This window comes from Crinia signifera, chromosome 5, assembly GCF_055691185.1.
Source record: "Crinia signifera chromosome 5, ASM5569118v1, whole genome shotgun sequence".
In the NCBI taxonomy this organism is placed as follows: domain Eukaryota; kingdom Metazoa; phylum Chordata; class Amphibia; order Anura; family Myobatrachidae; genus Crinia; species Crinia signifera.
Genome location: NC_139221.1, coordinates 310,686,151 through 310,710,376, shown reverse-complemented (window position 1 = coordinate 310,710,376; position 24,226 = coordinate 310,686,151). Strand labels below are relative to the sequence as shown.

Here is a 24,226-nt window from a genome sequence, read left to right as displayed (position 1 = left end):
GTGAAAAGATCCAGATCTTTTAAACAGATCACCGGCTGACTTTGAAAAAAGGGGTAATTTGATAATAAAGAAGCATAATTTGTTTTACAATCATTTATTGCCATTTTTTTTAAACTTTTTTTTTTTGAACAGTGAGCTGAACAAATAAGAACATATATGACTGATTGATGGCTGGGTGCAGAATCGCCATCGGTGGCAACCATCGCTGGAATTTTGTGTGTCCTCACGCAATAGGCATACATTCCAAATCCACAATAGAATAATCTTTTCTCCTTCATCCAAGGGGACACTGAAGTCACTACGCTGGGGGATAGAGTGGTGCATTGGAGGAGTCGGCACTTTAAGAAATTGAAGTGTGGCATGGCTCCTCCCCCTCTATCCTCCCCTCAGACCCCAGTCTTAGTTAAGTGCCCAGGGGAGTCGGATCCCTGGGCTAGGGCTCCTCTTATGGGGGCTCTATAGTGTTTAATTTTTTTTATTTAAAGAAGTGTCTCAGGCAGCCAGAAGACCTTGCTGGCTGCCTGCTTCCTGGGATGCCCTCTGGTGGGTTCAGCGCGGCACCGCTTGCGGCGCACGCATCTGACCCTGGTCACCAGTGCATCGGCACTGGGGACCCGCCGCAGCCGCCCGCGGCCAGCGTTACGGGTCCAAGACCGTGTCACCCGCCGGAGGTACAGGGGCTAACCTAGGAGTGACGTCTGGACCAGAGAGCGCACTGGTCCAGCTCGGAGGGCAGAGGCACGCAGTGCCGCTGTTCACAGCGCGCGTTGAGCGGGTCGTCAGAGGGGGCGGAGCTTACCTTCTCTGCTACACGGAGGCGCCATCTTACATCCCACGCTGCCTCTCCTGCTGGTGCACCTCAATGGATCTCCTGAACAGGGCATTAGAGCACTGCTCCTATTCCTCATCAGCTGGTTCACTACGCTGGGTGAGTGACAGGGTATCCTGCTGGGATCCCCTTTGGAGTGATATCCTTTACTGTGGGCTTAATTCGGGGAAGGTGGGCTCCTCTCCCCCTATTACCTTCTTTCTCTCCCTCACTGCTACCTAATCTTGTGTGTGTGACAGGCTAAGGTGCTGTGAGTTTGGTAGTGTTTGCAATGGCAAAAAGTACTTCAAAGACATCTCAAAAACTTGTTGTCTGCACCCAGTGCACTCAGCAGCTTACTCAGCACATTAACTGGAACTCTCTTCCCAGAGAGGTGGTAACAGCTGGCTCATTAAATGCATTCAAGGCAAAGTTGGACAAATATTTACTGGATAAAAACATCCATGGGTACAAATAAGAAATATAATCTGTCTTTAAAATATCAGAACCTACCAAATCAGCAATGGATATCTATACCAGGTTGAATTAGATGGACGCAAGTCTTTTTTCAGCCTTACCTACTATGTAACTATGTAACCCTGTGCAAGGATTGTTATGAGAGGGATGAAGTAGACAATGCCCCTTCTCCTCTCCTCAATGTGGAAGGGGTCACTAGTGTTTTATCCACTTTGGCAGCAGAACTGGCTAAATCCCGTAGGGACAGGGAGGTGTTACACTCCCATCTAGCTTCTATGGGTTCAGCTGAGCCTTCCTGGGCCAGGGACCTTATCAGCTCAGTGGATTCTTTGGTAAGAGCTACTACCTCTCAACCCGTAAGCATTCCTCCCCCACCTAAAAAAAGGAGTATTCCCTTGCTTTTAAGGGGGGATTTCTCTGGGGATGAACAGGAGGATCCCTTAGGGGATGTGGATGTACAGGATGATCCCCTCCCTCAGGCTGATGGGGGGGATGACGAGATCATAGAAGGATGTTAAGTTTACTTTGAATGTAACTGAACCAGAACCGCCGGCCTTTGTCCCCATTTTTGGCCACCCTCCTAAGGCGGTGGAGTGTTTCCCAGAATCTGTGGAGTTAGACAAACCTTTATTGGATGTTTGGAAATCTCCAGGGAAAAAGTTTAAATTATCAAAAAGGTTTAAAACTACTTATCCCTTTGCACCAGAGGCAAGGGCTAAGTGGGAAAATCCGCCCTTGGCTGACGCATCAGTGTCAAAGCTTTAAAAAAAAGCAACACTTCCTATTCCAGGGGCTGTTGCACTTAAAGACTCTCCTGATAGGCGTCTAGAAGCGGGGTTGAAACATATGTTTACCACCGCTGGAGTCACCCTACGCCCTGTTTTAGCCATTTCTTGGGTTAGCAGGGCCATGGAAACTTGGGCTGAGGAATTAGCTAAAGGAATAGAGGAACAAAGGCCCATGGAAGAGCTGGCTTTGCTGGCGGCTGCACGAATCTGCCGCCTACATAGGAGAAGCCACCAGAGATTCAGCAGCCTTGGTTGCTAGAGTTTACGCCTTGTCCGTCACAGCTAGGCGTTCCTTGTGGCTCAAATCCTGGCAGGCGGAGGCAGACATAAAAAAGGCTGTAGAAGGTCTGCCTTTTACAGGTGATGTACTATTTGGGCCTGAGCTGGACAAGCTGATTGCTCAGGCCACAGGGGGTAAGTCCACATTCTGCCCACCTCAACTCCACCTCCTAAAAAGCCTTATCAAGGCCCCTCGTGGAGCACCAAAGTTTAGAGGGAAACCTGGAGGTGTCTTTACCATTTCCCGAGGCAGAGGCAGAGGGTTTGGAGGCGCGGCCACTACTTCAACCGCGGGAGCCCGCCGCACTGACTCTAAGCAACCAGAAAAGCCTGCAGCATGACTGTCTCCCATCTTATCTGGGGGACCCCAGAGTGGGGGGAAGGTTGCGGCATCACTGGATTATGTCATGTACAGACCAATGGGTTCTGTCAATTGTGACAGTGGGTTACAAGCTGGAGTTTGCTTGCAGACCTACACTTCAGTTTTCACAACAGGTGTCCCTCATGTCGAAAAGTACCAATTACTACTGATACAGGCCATTCAAAAACTTTTGGCAGCTCGGGTCATAATACCGGTCCCAGCAGCCAACCGCACAGAAGGCTATTATTCTCCTCTTTTTCTGGTACCAAAGCCAGACGGGACTGTGCGACCAATTTTAAATTTAAAAACTTTGAACAGGTACATAACCTACCACAAGTTCAAGATGGAATCGCTAAGATCAGTAGTGGCCGGTCTGGAACCAATGGAATTTTTGGCCTCTCTAGACATAAAAGATGCCTATTTACATGTCCCAATACACGAAAATCACCAACAGTTCCTTCGCTTTGCTAACAAGGAAGATCACTTTCAGTTTTGGGCAATGCCCTTTGACCTGGCATCCGCTCCGCGCCTCTTCACAAAAATCATGGCGGTGATGATTTCCTTACTACACACTAAGGGGTTAAACGTTGTCCCGTACTTGGACAATCTTTTGATCAAAGGACCGTCCAAGAAGGTACTTCTTCAGAGCATTCATGTTTGTTGTCAAGTGTTACTACAACATGGGTGGGTTCTGAATTACAAAAAGTCCCAGCTGACTCCGTCCCGACGGATTCTTTTCTTGGTCTTATCATGGACACGTCTCTACAGAAACTCTTCCTTCCATTGGACAAGATTCTTTCTCTTCAGGATTTGACCAGACAGGTTCTCAGTCCTCACAGAGTGTCAGTACATATGTGCATCCACTTGTTAGGCAAAATGGTCACCTCCTTCGAAGCACTTCCCTTTGGCCACTTTCATTCCTGGACATTCCAACTAGATCTGCTGAAACAGTGGTTCGGTTCGCATGTGCACATGCACAGGCGAATTATCCTGTCGCCATGCAGTCGTCTTTCTCTGCAATGGTGGCTCCATACACCAAATCTGTTGGAGGGCTGCCGTTTCGGTGTCTGGGAATGGACCATAGTCACCACGTACACCAGCCTCAGGGGCTGGGGTGCTGTTGTGATGGAACAGCACTTCCAAGGGCGTTGGTCTCCACAGGAAGCAAAGCTCTCGATAAACATCCTGGAGCTTCGGGCAATACATCTGGCCTTACTCAAGGCGGACCTTCTACTGTGGGGAAGACCTGTAAGGATCCAGTTGGACAATGCCATGGCTGTGGCATATGTCAACTGCCAAGGAGGGACCCGCAGTCGCAAAGCTATGCAGGAAGTACGCCCAATTCTCCAGTGGGCGGAATGTCAGGCCCTGGCTTTTTCAGCTGTGTTCATACCAGGGGTGGACAACTGGGAGGCGGATTACTTAAGCTGCCAGGATGTCCACCCAGGGGAATGGGCCCTACACCCGGAGGTCTTCTCTCAGATTGTCAACCGTTGGGGGATGCCCCTTATAGACATGATGGCATCAAAGCACAACTGTAAAGTGCCCCGGTATTGCTCCAGGTCACGGGACCCAGCGACGGTGGCAACGGATGCCCTAACCGCCATTTGGGATTACTCTCTAATTTACATATTCCCACCGTTTCCGTTGCTGTCGCGTGTACTCAAACGGATCAAGAGGGAATCAGCAACAGTCATATTGGTGGCACCGAATTGGCCTTGTCGTCCGTGGTATGCCGATCTTCAGGGGCTCCTGATAGACCGACCTTGGCAGCTTCCTCCAAGGGACAATCTTCTTCTGCAGGGGCCATTCGTCTACCAAGGCTTACCGTGGCTGCGTTTGACGGCATGGCTATTGAAGCCGCGCTGTTAAGCAGATGTGGTATACCAAAATCAGTCATTCCAACAATGCTCAGAGCTCGGAAGTAGGTCACTTCACAACATTACTACCAAATTTGGAAGGCTTATGTGGCGTGGTGTGAACGCCATAAATTACCCACATCTGTGTTCTGTCTTTCACGGTTGCTCCGATTCCTACAGGTGGGGTTTAAGGCGGGTCTCTGGCTGGGCTCACTTAAAGTACAAGTGTCAGCCTTGTTGATATTTTTTCATCGCCTCTTGGCAGTCATTCCGGAGGTCCAGACTTTCTTTAATGGAGTCCTTAGGCTCCAGCCACCTGTTTGGGTCCCAGAGGAGCTATGGAATTTGCCTCTGGTGCTTGATTATCTCAAGTCCAGTGTCTTTGAACCATTGGACTCCATTGATCTCCATCTTTTCACGTGGAAAACGATTATGCTTCTGGCTCTTGCCTCGGCACGAAGGGTGTCTGATCTTAGTGCCCTATCGTGCAGGTCCCCTTATCTGGTGTTTCACCAGGATAGGGCTGAACTTCGGACCAGAATGGATTATCTTCCAACGGTTGTGTCAGCGTATCACCTCAACGAACCTATTGTTGTTCTGGTACTGACGGGTGATTCAAAATCACTGGATGTAGTTCACACTTTATAGGTTTATGTGAACAGAACCAAGGAGATCCGTAAGTCAGACTCACTATTCATTCTGTATGCTACTGCCAAGAGGGGCTGGCCAGCCTCCAAACAAAATCTGTCAAGATGGATTTGCCTTACCATAAAGCAAGCATATGTGCAAGCGGCTCAGGGTCCGCCTTCTAAAGTTTCGGCCCACTCCATACGTTCAGTGGGGTGTGTCTCTGACTCAGCTGTGTAGAGCAGCGACATGGTCTGGTCCTAACACATTTATCAAATTTTACAAGTTTGATACCTTTGCGGCCTCTTCTTCAAATTTTGGCCGTGCTGTGCTGCAGGATGCCCAGCGCCTTCATGCCCGTAGGGATGGCTTTGGGATGTCCCCAGCGTAGTGACTTCACTGTCCCCTTGGATGAAGGAGAAAATAGGAATTTGGTACTCACCGTTAATTCCCTTTCTCCGAATCCATAGGGGACACTGAACACCCTCCCGGCGCTGTGCTTTTCTGGCTATGGGTGTGTCCAGTTCGCATGTGTTATTTGTTTGTGCATGCGATTGTCTGCAGTTTACAGTTTACAGTTATACTTATGTTACTTTGGCTGTTCTTTACTCTCTCTCTCTCTCTCTGTCCGAGATTCCCTGGTCTCTTTTCTCCTCTCGGGCACAGTTAACTAAGACTGGGGTCTGAGGGGAGGATAGAGGGGGAGGAGTCATGCCACTCTTCAATTTTTTAAAGTGCTGACTCCTCCAATGCACCACTCTATCCCCCAGCGTAGTGACTTCAGTGTCCCCTATGGATTCGGAGAAAGGGAATCAACGGTGAGTACAAAATTCCTATTTTTAACATTATAATTTTACAGTTAAACATTTGTTATACAATACCTAAATACATATCTTAGATAATAGATTACACTCTATATTGGCTAATATCAACACTGTCTATGTGAGGTACCTTGGTTATATTCCCCAGACCTAATCAAAGCCTGTTGGAACATCAATTGTATTTCCTCAGAGGATATTGTGGTATACTCGCCTGAGCAATACAATTCTGGAAGATACCTCTTGGTTTTATTTGCTACACTAGAGTATTATACAGTACAGTGGAATTAGATTCAAAAGTTGACACAGTTGAATCTGTACAATTGGGTCTTATGGTCTCTGATCCCTCTGCCATATCTATGCAAATTATTCCCTCTGTGCCTTTTTCTAGGACGGTGGCATTCAAATGTACTTGTTTGTGGTAATCCATAGCACACACATATTACAGTAGTACCACTGGACTGGACTTATGCAGCAGAATCACTGGACTATACTGACTGTAGTAGCACTGGACATTAATAGCAGTACCACTGGACTTTAAGACATATTGTTTTTCTTAGTTGAACCCCTGGATGTTTTTAATCAATAAATGTTTGTCCAATCTTATTTTAAAATGTATTTATTGTGTCTGCCGACACCACCTCACCAGGAAGAGAGTTCCATAGTTTGGTTGCTCTGCCCGTGAAAAAATGTTTCCTTCTAACGAAACAAAAACTTTTCTCTTCTAATCTACCCACGTGTCCTAGAGTCCTTCCTTGAATTAAAAAGTGCACTGGAAAGTTCCTTATATTGTCCCCTGATATATTTGTACATGTTAAGCATGTCCCCCCTTAAACGTCTATTTTTTAGCGAAAACAATCCTAATTGGTTCAATCTGTCCTCGTAGCTTAAATTCTCCATTCCGTTTATTCGGTTTTTTTATGCTCTTCTTTGGATTCTTTCCAGTTCTATAATGGCCTTTTTATAGCGGGGCCCAGAATTGTACTCCATATTCAAGATGTGGTCTAACCAGTGCTTTGTACAGTGGCATAATTACTTTTGAGTCCCTAGTTTCCATACCTCTTTTTATACATGCCAGGATTCTATTTGCCTTGTTAGTTGCTAAATGACATTGAGCACTGCACCCAAATTTGTTATCTATTTGGACTCTTAAATCCTTTTCAGGTTCTGAATTACCTACTGCCTCCTCGCTTAGATTATAACTAGCACATTGGTTATATCTCCCGAGGTGCATAACCTTGCATTTATCTACATTAAACCTCATTTTCCACTGGACCTAAACAGCATTACCAATGGACTTTAATGGCAGTATTAATGGATTGGACTTATGCAGCAGTATCACTAGACTGGACTTTAATGTCAGTACCACTAGACTTTAATGACATTTTTACTGGACTTTACTGACATTTAACGGCAGTATCACTGGACTTTAACAGCTGTAACATTGAACTTTAATGGCAGTATCACTTTACTGGTTTTTAATTGCAGTATCAGTGGATTTTAATGGCAGTATCACTGGACTTTACATCAGTACCAATGGACTTAAAAAGCAGTATCACTGGACTGGATTTATGCAGCAGTATCACTGGGATGGATTTTATTGCCAGTAGCACTGGACTGAACTCATACAGCACTATCACTGGACGGGAACTGCAGAATAACTGAACTTTAACTGCTGTATCACTGGAATTTAATGGCAGTACCACTGGACTTTTCTTATATAGCACTATCACTGGACTGGAACTGCAGCAGTGACACTGGACTGGACTTAAACAGCACTATCACTGGAATGGAGCTAAAGCGGTGTCACTAGAGTGAATTTATACAGCAGGATCACTGGGCTGGACATACTGTATGCAGAAGTATCACTGGACTGGACTTTAATGGCAGCAGTATCACTGGACTGGACTCAGCAGGACATGACACAAGTCTTGACACCACACCACAGCACACCCTTCCTCTCCTCTCTCCTAAGCTGGAGTGAGGAAATGGCACTGCCTGCCCACATATATAGGGTCTGGATATCACAAGATCTGACTGTGGCATCTTGCAATGTTCCAAGACCCGTGCTCTGAGCCTGGATGGGAAATCCCAACCAGGCTCTGAGAGCAGGTTCATATTAGGGGTGTCCAGGGGTCTCCGGTTCCCTCTAATCCGAATTTGCTCATCCCTACTTAAAACTGGGTGAGAAACTCTGCTACAAAGGTGAGGTTATGTATAGGATCCTATTTGAGAACACCTGAGGATGTGGAGGGTAATGGATGAAAAAGTAGAATAAAAAAGTAATGACAAACTGGTCCTGACCTTTTCATGTGTTGACCAGTTGTTGATATTGACCATTTCATCATGCCGAACATATGTATGTTGACTCTAGAGTGTCGACATGTTCACTGTCTATCTAGACATCTGTAAATCAATCTAAATATGTAAAGAGTGTCAGGAGTGCAAGGATGTCAATAACACCTATGCCAATTATAAGTGGTATTACAATCCGGGTACAGGGGGCGTAGCATGCACCCAGGTTTTACCTCAAAAGTCGTTACATCAAAGTGCCGGTGCTTCTGCAGTGACAGAAGCTGGCATGATACACTGTAGCTCTCAACAACCGCAGATTTATACCCGGCACTGCAAACAGTCCCATCTCTGGGGCCAGCCAGCATCTCCAGGGCTACTAGACTTGCTCCCTTAGTGTTGAAAACAGTCCCCCAATAAGGCAACACCCCTTTCAAGTAGGCCAAAAGAGTCTAGTAGCCCAATATGGAGTCTCCTGGAAATCTGTCAGAGCAGCTATAACTAACTCCAATATGAATTTAGGGGATTTCAGTTAGTTTGTATGTAGGTTGGGAACAGATGATCTTTTTGTGACTGGATTTATGTCCTTTTTATTTGATTTATTTCCATTTATGTCTAGATTGGGTATGATGAGGAATCAGACTCTCAAAGGGTAACACTGTTGTCTCAATTGAGCTTTAAACTTACGTCTTGGACCATTCATCAATAGGTATACTTGGGCACAGTGTCTGAGAACAACGTTGCCATGGGTAATTGCAAGTAGTCAAAATGAATTCATGGGTCAGGTGTTGGAGCACTGTCATTTTATCTCTGAAGTATAAAGGGGATGCGGTTACCATCCTGTAAGAGTGGGGAACATAACAGTAATAACACAAAACATAACAGTAATAACACTAGACAGGGTAATAACAGAAAGCGGTATATGTAATACTGTGGGGAACATAACAGTAATAACACAAAACATAATAGTAATAACACTAGCCAGGGTAATAACAGACAGGGGTATATGTAATACTGTGGGGAACATAAAAATAACAACAGGGGGGTCAGCTAAGTATAATTAACTGACCCCTTTCCGGATTCCCTGCAACCCTAGTGGGGATGCCGGCATTGGTTTTCTGACTGCTGGAACTCCACCGCAGGTCAACCAGATGTATGTTCCACAAACAGAAGAGAAGGGGGAGGCTTGAAAAAAAAAATGAAACACGATATATTCTATTATAACTTAATAAATAGTACTGTATTTACAGTAGAGGGTAAGGCACGGGGGCATGGGCTGCGGAGTGGGAGGGTTGTTATCTTTACTTGGGGGGATGTCAAAATAGGAGTAGGGGGCGCAATTTTTATAGATACGCCACTGGTGATAATGCATGTCATATAACCAGGGCCGGACTGGCCAATGGTCTGATGGGCCCGTCTTGCCTAAAGGCCCCCATACATTAGTCTGACTTGTCCTAGGGACAAGTCGGACCTGATTTCACCCTGCAGCTCCCCGGGAGGGGGACACACGATTAGGCACTTGATGTGCCATGGTTTGCATATGATAAATCGCATGGATTTATCAAATGCAGTCCCCGGGGAGCTGCAGGAGGAGGGATCCATGCGGGGGACATCAGCGGGCAGGGGATGCGGGCTAATAGAGAGCCGAGCAGGGAGGTGGCTGCATAGGGAGCCGGGGAGGAGGAGGCTGTTGCGGTGGGGTGACAGCGGGAGCAGAGCGCCGGGCAGGGAGGAACAGATTCAAGTGCCTCCTGCCCGGCTCCCTATGCAGCCTCCCCCTGCTCGGCTCTCAATAGCCAGCATCCCCCACCCGCTGTCATCCCCGCATGGCTCTGGCGCTGGGCTGCACATAATATTTAGCAAATCTTATGTGCAGCCCGCCCGACCTCCCGACCCCGATCCGATGCGCACGAGACCGCACACCGGATCGGACGGGGTGTGTGCAAGTTTGATTTTGGCCGATTTCACGGCCCGATTCATCCGAATCAGGTGAAATCGTGCCCAAATCGCATAGTGTATGGGGGCCTTAACAGCATGCCTGAGCAGTTCTGCTTAAGCTCATGACACAGAAAGACTGGGCTGGCAAGAAAGCGCTGCTCTGCTCAGCTGGAGCAGAGAGAATTTTATGAAGCATCCTTTATGAAGCCTTGCACTGGCAGATTCCTTACTGGTTGACACCTTCCCTCAGTACCTGTATGCAGGCCCAGCGACAGGGTGGTCAATGGGTATAGCTAACCCGGGCCCTGCCAATCTGAGGGGCCCGAGAAGAGGCCCGCCATCAGTGGCGGGCTGGGTCGTGAGACATACCCGGCTGCTGCTGCTCCTGCTCCCGAGGAGACTCACTGTCAGGTGTCAGCAGTGGTGTGAGAATATGTGAGAGCCTCCAGGAGCAGCAGCAGAACAGGAGGCTCTCACGTGTCCCAGGATTCTCAGTAGCCACAGCAGCACTCACCCCCTAGCCTTCCCCCCTCAGAAGCCCAGCATCCTTGCTAGGTGGGTGGGTGGAGCTACAATTGTCCCACCGGGGGCGGGGCTAAATGGGCAGAGCTATGCAGCTGCTGCTTCAAGTTCAGTGAGTTCAGTGTTTCCTCCTGTTATTGGATTTGCTATGGATATTTAATACCCTGGTACTGCAAGAGTTAATACTACAGGTTGAGTATCCCGTATCCGTATATCTATTATCCGAATTATTCCAAAAACCGTGGTTTTTGGAATCATTCGAATTTGTTTTTTTTTTTACCCTCCCTAACCCTCTTTTTATACTTACCAAGTCCCAGGGCGTCCACAGCAGGCCTCCGGCATCTTCTCCAGGGTCTCCAGCGGTCCCAGGAATGCATTGCGCGAGTGTGCGCGCGTGCCGGTGACGTCACCGGTGCGCGCACACACTCGCGCAATGCATTCCTGGGACCGCTGGAGACCCGGAGAAGATGCCGGAGGCCTGCTGTGGACGCCCGGGGACTGCGTGGACGCCGAGGGACCACCGGACACCATCAGGGGACAGGTAAGTATGGCTAAAACAATTTATTCTAAAAACTGGAATATTCCCCTATCCGGAATGCTCGTGGTCCCGAGCATTTCGGATAGGGGATACTCAACCTGTATTTAGTTTTATCATGCATAGCTACGGCTATTTCCTGTGCACTGATTGGGAGAACTATTGAGATCAGGCAATGATGACATGCAAGCCTCCTGCAGAGGGGGAAGACAGGAAGTGTAAGTTAGAAAGAAGCAGATTCAGCACAAGTTTGGAGTGAAGAAGAAGGTGCATGGATGGTTGCTGGGACCATGGAATGGCTAGCTGTCATTTCCATGGTCCCCAGCTTTGGAAACAGCAGTCATGAATTGCACTCCTTCTATGGAGAGAGCAGCAGCACATGTGGGTGCTTTTCTGCAGAGAAATATGAGGAGAATGCAGCCTCAGTGAGAGCCCCTCACAGTACATGTGGGGAGTGCTGCCAGTCCCAGTAAGGCACCTGACAGAGAGAGAGAGAGAGATCGCTGTGTGAAAGCAGCAGTACTCAGAATCCAGTGAGAGGGTAATGCCCACCTGTAGAGGTGCCCTAGAAGAGTGCCAGGTGTAAGTCTCAGGAGAGGACGTACAGTATCTGGGTGAGTGGTCGAAGCTACGTGGCATGCTGAGTAGCCCCCCCATTGACAAGAGTCCTTGTTATGTATGAGAGAGATAATAACCTGTGATGTGTAGCACTACTGGTCCAGGATGTGTATGAACTGATGTTCGCCATATTTATGCCACTGCAATTAAGTGATGTGCTGGAGGAGGTGCCTTGATGTAACTGATGTAACCAATATGATTAATGTGCTGGAGGAGATGGTGTGATAAGTGACCTGATGTAATTATTATGCTGTGTGCTGGTGGAGAGTGTTCAGAAGTTATCCCTGCTACAGTGTATCCCCGCTATATCCCCGCTATATCCCTGCTATCTGTTCAATAAACTGTTTATTGCTGTTTTATGAGATGGCCTGGCACCCAATTCTTTCTGCACTGCACTGACACCTGTAGTCCACTCCACAATGCAAGCGTAATTAAACTCCTGATTATTCAGGGGACCCCCTGGTACCTGTGCCTTACCCATGACCAGCCGGAGGAAAGTAAGTGTGATGCACTATACACAGTTACTGCAGGTATGCATACCTAGTGCTGGTGGGGTTTTACAGAGGGGACACAATGGAGAGGCTGCTGGAATTCCATGCCCACACAGGCAGTAAGACTGCACTCTGCGGATGGTTTAAAGGTAAGTGTGAGCGGTATGTTTGTATTTATGTGGGGTGTGTTAGGCTGGTGGGGGGGGGGATAGGCCTCTGGGTATGAGGGTTAAGAACTAGTGGGGACTGGGAGTGTCATTATTAGCTTGAGGGGGGAGGGGGTGAATCACGTCAGCATGATAGAGCGCAGGTCGCAGGGTAAGGGAGCGCATCATTGTGATAGAGCGCAGGGTGATGGAGTGCATCAGTGTGACATAATGCAGGTCGCAGGGTGAGGGATTGCGTCAGTGTGATAGAGCGCAGGCTGCATGGTGAGGAATGGCGTCAGTGTGACATAATGCAGGGTGAGGGATCACGTCAGCGTGATAGAGCGTAGGCCGCAGGGTGGGGGATTGTGTCAGCGTAATAGAGCACAGGCTGCAGGGTAAGGGATTGTGTGAGTGTGATAGAGCGCAGGTTGTGGTTTGAAGGTTGGCGTCCCTGTGATATAGAGAGGCCGCAGGGTAAGGGAGCGCGTCCAGTTTAGGTTCAAGCATGGGAGGGAGTTCGTAGCATTTAAGAGGGTGGGGGCCCTCCGTGATATCAGTGTATGGGGCCCCAAGTTTTCTGTTGCCGGCCCTGCCTGTATGTATGAATGTTTTATAAAGTACAAACTAATAACAAAGACATTTTGCACAATCTCAAGGGTTTTTTTTATGTCTCCATTGTTTTTTTACCAATTTACTCCTTAAAATTGTCTAATAACTTAAACCAAATTTAACCATAAGTTATCCAAATTAAATAATGACATAGACACAAAGACAACTTTGCTAAAAGCTTTTTATTCAGTTATAATTGATCCTGAGAGGTCCTGGTGGCCAGTAGATGCTACAAATCACTCCAAATCACCAAAGAGGCTGTCTGCAAGATCAGCCCCCACTTATACACCCCTAAAAACAAAACACTCCCCTTGAGCCCCTAATTGGCTCAAATTAATGATTGATACTGCAAGCCAGAACAACTAATCAGTAACAAAGATTGTCATACTTAGCCAATCAGGAAAAAAGCAGGATTCTAATTTATACTTATGCCTAGTCAGCTAATACACTCAATTGAAATAAATGTAATCAAACTATTAATTGTATACTGGATATAATATATTATACTTCATCTTCCGGTGTAGTGAATAAGTTTTGTCCAAGGAAACAGTCGGGGGTTCTCTTTCTTCTTTAAGAATCATCTATCGTGCCCCCTTCTGAAGATTCTATAAAGAAAACAGAATAGATTTGCAGTTAGACACAAGCACTATACACAGATATCAACGCTTCAGTCTTTTCATCAAGCAAATCTGAAAAGGCCACAGACGGAGAGCTTCAGGATCATGTACCACATTTTAGGTGAGATGTATCAAAGCTTAAGGAGAGATAGAGTAGAGAGAAGTTAAGGTGAAGATATACAAATCCTGGAGAGTTATCAAGTGGAGAGACAGATAGACAGATAAAATACCAAATAATTAGCCCCTGTTCTCTTTCAAACACAGCCTGTAATATTGTAGTTAGAAGCCGATTGGCTGGTAGTGTATCTCATAGAAACATACAGTATAGAAACATAGAATGTGACAGCAGATAAGAACCACTTGGCCCATCTAGTCTGCCCCCTTTTTAAACATTCTTCTCTTCAAAAGACAGAGGTGTCCTCTCATCAAAAGGTGGAATTACTGCCATACATCACTGGTGCGCCTGAATCCCATTCCGAACTCAGAAGCTAAGCAGTGAATGTCTGGGCAAGTACTTGTGTGGGGGACCAATAGGGAATACCCAGAGTTGTAACACACTAGACAGCAGAAACACCACAAACCGGTCGAAGGAGCCATTCTATTCTTTTTATTCCTAATCGTGCACTCAGCCACTCTACCACTGGGACTATATTGCATTAAAATTGACATATGGAATATAGTGTCATGCGTCAAAGACTCCCATGTGACTCAGAAATGTATTGAAATTTGTTTCAAAAATTAATTTAAACCATTTGATCACAGGGATTTTATTCTTGCCATTTTGCGCTTGAATATCAATTTGTGACGAAAATATATATTTTTTGTTTGTTATTTCTTCTCAACACGTACTGTCATTTTAGCTATGATGTTGTTGTGAAGAATGTCTCCCACCTGTACCTTGTTAAAGCCCTTGATATATTTGTAAGTTTCTATCATGTCCCCCCTTTCCCTTCTCTGCTCTAAAGTATACATATTAAGACCTTTTAGTCTTTCCTGGTACGTTTTGTGATGTAGGACATGCACCATTTTAGTTGCCCTTCTTTGGACAGTCTCTTATCTATTTATATCCTTCTGAAGCTATGGCCTCCAGAACTGGACACAGTATCTAGATGAGGTCGTACCAATGACATATACAGTGGCATTATTACTTCTTTCTTTCTACTGCTGATACATTTCCCTATGCAACCAAGCATCTTACTTGTCTTCTTCACTACTTACCTGCCTTTAGGTCCCCTGAAATAGTGACACCTACTGTAGATCCCTCTCTTCCTCAGTAGTTTCCATTATAGTGCCATTTATACTATATTCAGTCTTTGGATGTTTGAGACTCAAGTGCATGATTTTGCATTTTTCACATTAAACTGTAGTTGCCATACTCTTGACCATTCTTCTAATCTACCTTGATCATCAATCATTTGTTTTCCCCTCCTGGTGTGTCTACCCTGTTGCATACCTTTTGTGTCATCTGCAAAAAGGCACATTGTACCCTCAATCCCATTTGCAATATCACCAATAAAGATATTAAAAGCACTGGTCCAAGTACAGATCCCTGTACTCCACTTGCAACTTTTCCCTCTTTTGACTGTACTCCATTTACTACAACTCTCTGTTTTCTGTCCTGCAAACACGCTCTTATCCATTCAACTATCTTAGAATCCAATCCCAAGCTTTCAAGTTTAATTAACAGTCTGCAATGTGGGAAAGTGTCAAAAGCCTAAAGTCTAGATAAACTACATCTACAGCACTACCTTGATCTATTACTTTACACCCAGTCAAAAAAGTCAATAAGATTTGGTTGACATGATCTTCCCCCAGTAAACCCATGCTGATTCGGATCCTGGAAATTGCTGGTTTTTAGATATTCTCCAACTCTTTGTTTTAATAGTGTTTCCATCAATTTCCCTACTACTGATGTAAGGCTCACTGGTCGATAGTTGCTTACCTCTTCCTTGCTTCCACTTTTGTGCAGTGGGACTACATCTGCTGTTTCCAGTCCTCTGGGATTACTCCAATAGCTAGTGACTGGTTGAATAATTCTGTTAATGGTTTTACCAGCTCCCCTTTAAGCTACTTTAGTATCCTTGGATGTATCCCATCTGGTCCCATTGATTTATCCACTTTCAGTTTTGAGAGTTCTGTTAGGACTTTCTCCTCTTTAAATATACTTGTTTCTCCCTCATTTTTTCTGATGATACTTGCAAATTAACTGTGGCCCCTTCCCCTCTCTTTCAGCAGTGAATACTGAGCAAAAATAATTATTAATATGATCTGCTATTACAGCGACCCCCTCAAGATAGACTTCAACTCTCTGTCTTATTCCAATTTATCTCTCTCCAAGGCTTAGTAGATCTTATACATAGTACCAACCAGTCAGCTTCTAACTGTTAATGTCACAGAGTGGGTTTAAAATATCACAGCTAGATACTGATTGGCTGATTGGTTGGTACTTAGGGACTAATGCACTAAGACTTGGGGACATATTTTTCACAATCTGTATCTCAGTATCACAAGGGGGGGTGGGATGCAACGCTGTCCCTGGACTTCCGAGTCTGAGCTTTGGGAGTCCCTCTGTGCATGTGTAGAGTGATGGTGCTGGTCATAGGGCATGCTGGGAGCTATCCATGAGCCCCGCTTCAAGCTTGTGACTGAACAGAACCTGTTCAATGCATTCATCCACACACCAGCAACTGCGATAGCTGGAGCCTTCATCACATATGCAAGCTGTCAGCAGTGATGCTTTCACCATTGGCTGGATTACACACGCTGGGAACAGAGGACAGGTCGGGCAGCTAGTGCCAGCTACGGCACAGAAGGTAATATCTCTCCTGCCTCTAGCAGCAGCTCCCTGCTGCATAGTGCGAGACCCATTTTCATGCAGGGAGTTAGTTAAATGCAACATTAAATTAATTTACTATAATGTGTGTTCTAATCACTGAGCGCCCCATATTTTCCCTTTTACTGTCTTTTATATTTTGGAGGTGGGCATTCCTCCATTGTGGCAGCTGCCAGGTTGCACGGCACATCACTGCATTCCCCAGCGCTTTGGACATTTTTCCTCAACTCTTTTAGGGATTGAAACAACATTTTCTCGAAATAACGGGTTCATTTTTAATTAACCATTCTGTGATCATAGCTTTCTCATGCACCGCAGGTAAGCTCTTTTTTTTTTAAACCTTTCACAGCAGCCCCCTTAGTGCTAATTCAGGAGTTGTGATGGCCATTGTCTCACCTTTAAAGGTATTCGGCAAATGAGGTTTAAACCAGGAAACAAGCACATGTTCATCTTAGTTATAATGTGTCTGTAGTTGCCAGGTTCTTAAGAGACCAGTTGTTAGTGCAGTGAAATGGGGCCCCTTGGTGATGGGCTGCAAGCTTAAATGCATTGATCCATTCATGAACTAAAACCCTATTATTTTTGATTACAGATATATATATATATATATATATATACTAGGTGATTCATCGCACTTCACACCGTCGTAAGGGGCTGCGCCCCCTTAATTTGTGAACGTTTGTATATGAGAAATATGGTTAGAATTGTATGAAAGATGCCTGTATTGCAACTTAGGTGTCCGCGAATCGCGGGAGGGGGGGTCGCGGAGGGTGCGGTGAATTGCAGGAGGGGGGGTCGCGGGGGGTGCCGCGAATTGCAGGAGGGGGGGTTGTGGGGGGGGGGATGCTGCGAATCGCGGGAGGGGAGGGATTGCAGAGAATCGCGGGAGGGGGGTCGCGGGGTGGGTTGCCGCAAATCGCGGGAGGGAGGTTACGGGGGCGGGGGTTGCGGCGAATCATGGTAGGGGGGGTCGCGGGGGGTGTGCCGTGAATCACGGGAGGGGGGGTCACGGGGTGGGGCGCCGAGAATCGCGGGGGGGTGTGTGTGTGCCGTGAATCGCGGGAGTGGGGGTTGCGGGGGGGGGTGGGGGGGTGTGACGCAAATCGCCACAAGAAAAAATCAACACAGAAAGGTCAACACATGTAAATGTTGACATAAGTGTGGCACTTCATTGGTGTCCATGTCGACACATGAGAATGAATATGAAAACATTCAAAAAATGAAAAAAAAACTTCAAAAACTCATGTCAACCTTTTTCATTGTCGACCATAGCCATGTCAGTGTTTTCCATGTGCAATTTAATTCTGGAGCTGCCGCGAATCGCGGGGGGGTGCCGCGAATTGCGGGAGGGGGGGTCGCGGGGGGGGGGTGCAGCGAATTGCGGGAGGGGGGGTCGCGGGGGTGGGTGCCGCGAATCGCGGGAGGGGGGGTTACGGGGCGGGGGTTGCGGCGAATCATGGGAGGGGGGGTCGCGGGGGTGTGCCGTGAATCACGGGAGGGGGGGTCACGGGGTGGGGTGCCGAGAATCGCGGGGGAGGTGTGTGTGTGCCGTGAATCGCGGGAGTGGGGGTTGTGGGGGGGGGGGTGTGACGCAAATCGCCACAAGAAAAAATCAACACAGAAAGGTCAACACATGTAAATGTTGACATAAGTGTGCCACTTCATTGGTGTCCATGTTGACACATGACAATGAATATGAAAACATTCAAAAAATGAAATAAATCTTCAAAAACTCATGTCAACCTTTTTCATTGTCGACCATAGCCATGCCAGTGTTTTGCATGTGCCATTTAATCCTGGGGCTGCCGCGAATCGCGGGGGTTGCCGCGATTTGCGGGAGGGGGGGGTTGCGGGGGGAGGGTGCCGCGAATAGCGGGAGAGCGGGGTTCATGGGGGTTCCGATGGGGGGTTGCCGCGAATTGCGGGAGGGGGGGGGGGTCGCGGAGGGGTGCCGGGGTGCCGCGAATCGCCGGAGGGGGGGTTGCGGGGGGTGTGACGCGAATCGCCACAAGAAAAAAAATCAACACAGAAAGGTCAACACATGTAAATGTTGACATAAGTATGGCACTTCATTGGTGTCCATGTCGACACACGAGAATGAATATGAAAATATTCAAAAAATGACAAAAAAACTTCAAAAACTCATGTCAACCTTTTTCATTGTCGACCATAGCCATGTCAGTGTTTTCCATGTGCAATTTAATTCTGGAGCTGCCGCGAATCACGGGGGGGTGCCGCGAATTGCGGGAGGGGGGGTCGCGGGGGTGGGTGCCGTGAATCGCGGAGGGCGGGGTTCACAGGGGTTCCGGTTAGGGGGTTGCCGCGAATTGCGGGAGGTGGGGGGTCACGGGGGGTGCCGCGAATCGCGGGAGGGGGGTTGCGGGGGGGGGGTGACGCGAATCGCCACAAGAAAAAATCAACACAGAAAGGTCAACACATGTAAATGTTGACATAAGTGTGCCACTTCATTGGTGTCCATGTCGACACATGACAATGAATATGAAAAAATTAAAAAAAATAAAAATAAATCTTCAAAAACTCATGTCAACCTTTTTCATTGTCGACCATAGCCATGTCAGTGTTTTGCATGTGCCATTTAATCCTGGGGCTGCTGCGAATTGCGGGGGGGGAGGTGCCGCGAATCGCGGGAGGGGGGTCGCAGGGGGGGTGCCGCCAATTGTGCAAGGGGGGGTCGCGGGGGGGTTCTTTTTGCCGCGAATCGCGGGGGGGGTGTTTTTTCCGCGAATCGGGGGGGGTCACGGGGGAGGGTTTGCCGCGATTCGCGGGAGAGGGGGGTCGCGGGGTGGTGGTTATGCCGCGAATTGCGGGAGGGGTCGTGGGGGGGTTCTTTTTGCAGCGAATCGCGGGAGGGGGGGTCGCGGGGGTGTTTTTGCTGCGAATCGCGGTAGGGGGGGTCGCGGGGAAGCGGGTGTTTTTGCCGCGAATCGCGGGAGGGGGGGGGGCGGGGGGGTAAGGTTTTGCCGCAAATCGCGGGAGGGGGGCGCTCACCTGGTGGCTGTGGAGTAGCAGTGCTGGGCAACATGGGAAGGCAGTGGGTGTCTGGCACTGTCTGTGGGCTCACTGGGCTGGTTCTCTGTCACATACCTCCCAACATGACCCTCTCCAGGAGGGACACAATGCTCTGTTTCTAGACTTCCCCTTAATGTATGATTGCCATCACCTGTTTTAAACAGGTTAATTTTTCAGAAAGGTGTTCAGCACAGATGAAGGCAATCACACATTAAGAGGAAAGTCCAGGAACAGAGCGTTATAGACACAGACACCCACTTTGAGTGACAGATGTAGCCAAATATATAGGAGATATACACACACACATACACACACAGAGGAATCCGCACTCCCAATCAAGATATATGACAACAGTGAGGTGCTCCACTTAAAGTACCACTATGTGTACAATACACAGTTCCAGAAGCTGACGCGCTAGGTCGTCCAAGAGAGCACACTCCAAAAGCCAACAGACTAATTTATTGATACATCACCAGTATGACAAAAATCAGTCAACGTTTCAGACTGCAAACAGTCCTTTATCAAGACATCATCAGAACAGCCAAACAGCTCAGCAGCAGTGCAGGGGGAACTGTGCTGTGCTGAGCCTGGGTCGTCCCTTTTCAAGTTCACTGACACAGACTAAAGAATACACCTGTGACACACTAATCAAATAAATTAAGGAAGCCTAAAGGGCTCAATCTAACACATACCTGTATTGCCATCTCTACAGTGTGTGAAAACGCTGTAACAGCCACCGGGTCCCGGACAGTGCCGAATTCCGGAAGTGATCAACCTGTAAGTGATGGCGGTGCGTTCCACCGGCCATTAACTTCCGTGATTTGTGTTCCACTGCGCCTGACCATCATATCCAGGCTCTTATATGTTGTGGAACAGCGCAAAGCCACTAATTTTGATACAGGAAGTGCCCATGCGTTCCATATTGCTACAGTGGAACGCACAGACAAATAGGCAAAGTCGTATAGAACAAAATTGTGGTGAATGTTTACTACATATATGTCTTATAGGGCACATGATCATAAAACACATGATAACAAGGTAGCATACATACATATATAATAATTAGCTGTCACCAGCGTAGACCATGGCGACTTCAGGAATGTGTATATCATTTAAATAGTGATTCAAAAATTGGGTTTGAAAATATCTGAATCAGATTCCTATGGCCAATAAAGGAGCGCAGATAAGCCCACCAAATGCCTAGCATAGGATCAATGTTTAAAGAGTAAAAATGACTCAACATATAAGAGACAGACATCAAAACAAATAAAAAACAAATACATACTGTACATGAAAAATACATTTATACATATATAAGTCAATGGTCAATCACCAGTCATCAATGCATAAAGCATTATATCTCAATATACACAAACACATAGACTGGTGAACAATCACCCAGTGTATTCCGTTACCCACTACCGACAGCCAACAATCCGGTCAACTGGGTCTGATTATGTCGACAAAAGCAATTTAGCGGATTATGTTCATTAAGTCCCCGAGGGGCAACTGTATTTAGTCGGTGTATGCAACAGGCCTCAAGTCGACGCTGTAGCAGATTTCTGTCTCCACCTCTTGATGGTTTGGGTACATGATCAACAAGGAAACATCTCAGAGTTGTGATCTGATGTCCCATTGCCAAGTAGTGTTTGGCTACCGGTTTGTCAGAAATACCAGAGGAGATAGCTGTCCTAATTTAATAGCGATGGTTTACCATACGCTCGCGAAAAGACCTTATCGTTATATATATATATATATATATATATATATATATATATATTGTACACACACACACATCTCAACTTTAGTCATTTTCAATTAGGGACCTGCCAGGTGGCCTGAAAAGGGGCAGAGCTATGCTTGCTCATTGCATCTCTTCAGTGGTCAATGGCCGCTCTGCATCTACCCCCATTGGCATCCCCTACTGCAGGACACTGCTGTCCACCAAGGGCCGCCTGCCACCCACACAGCCGTCCACCCCCCCACCCAAACCCCCACAGGCATGCGAATGGATGAAGACCTTGGGTGTGAACGAGAAATCATTAGATGGAGTTGCACTCTTGCTCCTCCTACCTGCAATCAGTCCACAGGCATCCATCATTTCTGACAGCAGGCAGCTGCCGGCAGCCATAAAACTAGTCTGCTGGTGGCACCTTAATATCACAGCTGGGACGATGGATTCACGGGAAGGGGGGGGGGGGGGGTTTCTAGGCACTCATTTAAAAAATCATTATTAAATATTGAACATTTAAGAATTTCGGTACTTGTTTCCTAGCACGGCGCCCATCGGGTCCCAATGTATACCTTAACTTAAGGTATGCAATGGGATCCGACCGGATTTGAAAAAAAATCCTTATTTAATAATTTCATTGTTTTATTATGGATTCATTTTTTTTAAAATTTGTCTTTGTTTTACTTAAAAAAGAAACACTGAATTTATAGTTATGTTGTGACCGGAAATAATCCTATCTTGTGCCATTGGCATACACATTTACTGCAACCTGGTACAGAGATAGTAAAAGGGAACCTAGCTAAACACATACTGTATTTCTAGGTCTAATCTGGCAATACGGACTATCCGGAACAGTATCGGAACCGAGGGTGACGGGTATTTGATGATGTACCTGCACATCATAATTATGCTTGTTACAACAAAAAGATGCGACAAAAATTCACACATGTAGACATATAACATCTCACTACTGCCATAGACTTACCACTGTTGCGCTTTCCATATACTTTATGCATCCTAGTGTAACGGTAAGTAGGCAATCCGGGCACTGGAAATCTCTGTACAAAAGAGACACATACAGTATGATCATTACATCAGACAGATACCGTGTAGCCATGCATTTTGCTTGGTTGGAATGTCTTCTACTGAACAGATGAAACCAGCAAAATATATTGTTTTTTGAGATAGTGACAGAAACATTTTTGGAAGTAGTGTTGACTTCTGCTTGGGTAAAGGCATCCGCTTGTCCCCATCACTGGCTAGGTGCCGACTACTACACAATGTAGCTGACAGGCAATAGGCTAATGTGAAGTACTGTAGTAGCATTAATGGTACAGTACTACAGTATGCTTGGCTTGTGCATTGGCTACAGCCCATAGAAGCCAGCTAGAGCTATTCGAAAGGCTGAGAGTTGCTTCCTAATGGTACATCCTTTCCTGCAGGTGCATGAAAGGTAGGACAACCAATAGGAAGTCACAGAGAAGCCAGTGTAGTCATGGACATGAACAGAGGTTGTGGATTTTACTGGGGGGGGGGGGGGGGGGGGATCCACCCCTAGCAGGTAGATGGTGTGACCAAGTATTTCAAATTCCCAAAGAAGCGGCCACCTGGCTGGATCGACATAGGCTGGCAAGGTATGCTCTGGACAATGATTGATCCATATTGGCCTAATCCATACTTCTACAGCATAAGTATACTAACCCTCTCACCAGTGATGCTTCACTTTGTTAAATATGGCTGACTGGTCGTTTATTGACTTGTATCATGTTATTTCTATACATATTTAATTTTTTATTTGTGGTTATACACTCTATTAGCTTTTTTTTATTCTTCTCTCTATGGAGACATTTTACTGCTCAGGTTGGTCGGGAGTATACGCCGTGGGTGGTGAGCTGTATAATATCTGACTCTTCTCTGTAAGATACTGTATGGTGAAACTTCATTTTCTTACATGGAATGTAAGTGGAATTAATGATAAGCTAAAAAGGTCATTGGTCCTGGGCCAATTTAAAAAGTATGCTCCTGATATAGTGTGCTTAATGTAAACACATTTAATGGGCACTAGAATCGTATCTCGTTTATGTCTAGAAAACAGAGTAGTAAATTCCACGATATTTGGGGGGTATGGTACTATTCAAAAAATTATGGGGGAAATTTACCAATATGAAAAACCTAGTTTTTTGTATTGGTATTTCCCCTACGGCTGCATACGACTGTTTTAGTCGTATGCAAAGTCGTGTTCCGGAGGGGAAATTACAAAGCAGTCAGATACGAATGCTTTGTAACCCTCCGATGGTGTAACCATTCGTATTAGCGGCACATATATACGGCCGCTAATATGAATGTTTCTGGCAGTCTGCACGGATCAGTCAGATCCGTGCAGGCTGCAGTGTGTAAAAAAAAAATAGAAAAAAAAACCCGGCGTGGGGTCCCCCCCACAGCTGTAACCAGCACCAGGCTGAAGGAGCCGGTAATTAAAAATCAGGGAACCCGACAAATAGGGGTTCCCCGATTTTTAACAACCAGCCCCTGGCTCCAGGTCCGGGGCTGGTTCCCAAAATACGGGGGACAAAATGACTAGGGGTCCCCCGTATTTCAAGAACCAGCCCGAGGCACAACCAGCCAGCAGGGTAATGCCACAGCCGGGGGGAGACTTTTTATACAAGTCCCCCCGGCCAAAGCATTAACCCTACCGACCAGTCAGCCTGGCCAGGGGCCCTGGGGGAGTGGGGACCCCCCCAATAAAGGGGTCCCCCCCCTCCAGGACTTACCTGACCAGGCTGAAGCCTGGTGCTGTCCTCGATGCCCCTGGGCGGTGGGCATCGAGCTTCTAAATGGTGTAA

General features: G+C 46.8%; 1 protein-coding gene across 1 annotated transcript in view; it reads left to right on the top strand.

Moving 5' to 3' along the window:
- Window positions 1-16,469: 16,469 nt before the first annotated feature.
- Window positions 16,470-24,226, top strand: part of LOC146079756 (uncharacterized) — a 71,511-nt gene continuing 63,754 nt past the window's right edge. Inside the window, exon 1 of the mRNA XM_083186407.1 lies at window positions 16,470-16,601. Within this exon, the coding sequence (XP_083042533.1) occupies window positions 16,503-16,601 (99 nt within the window). The 5' untranslated portion in view covers window positions 16,470-16,502. The remainder of the gene's footprint in view (window positions 16,602-24,226) is intronic.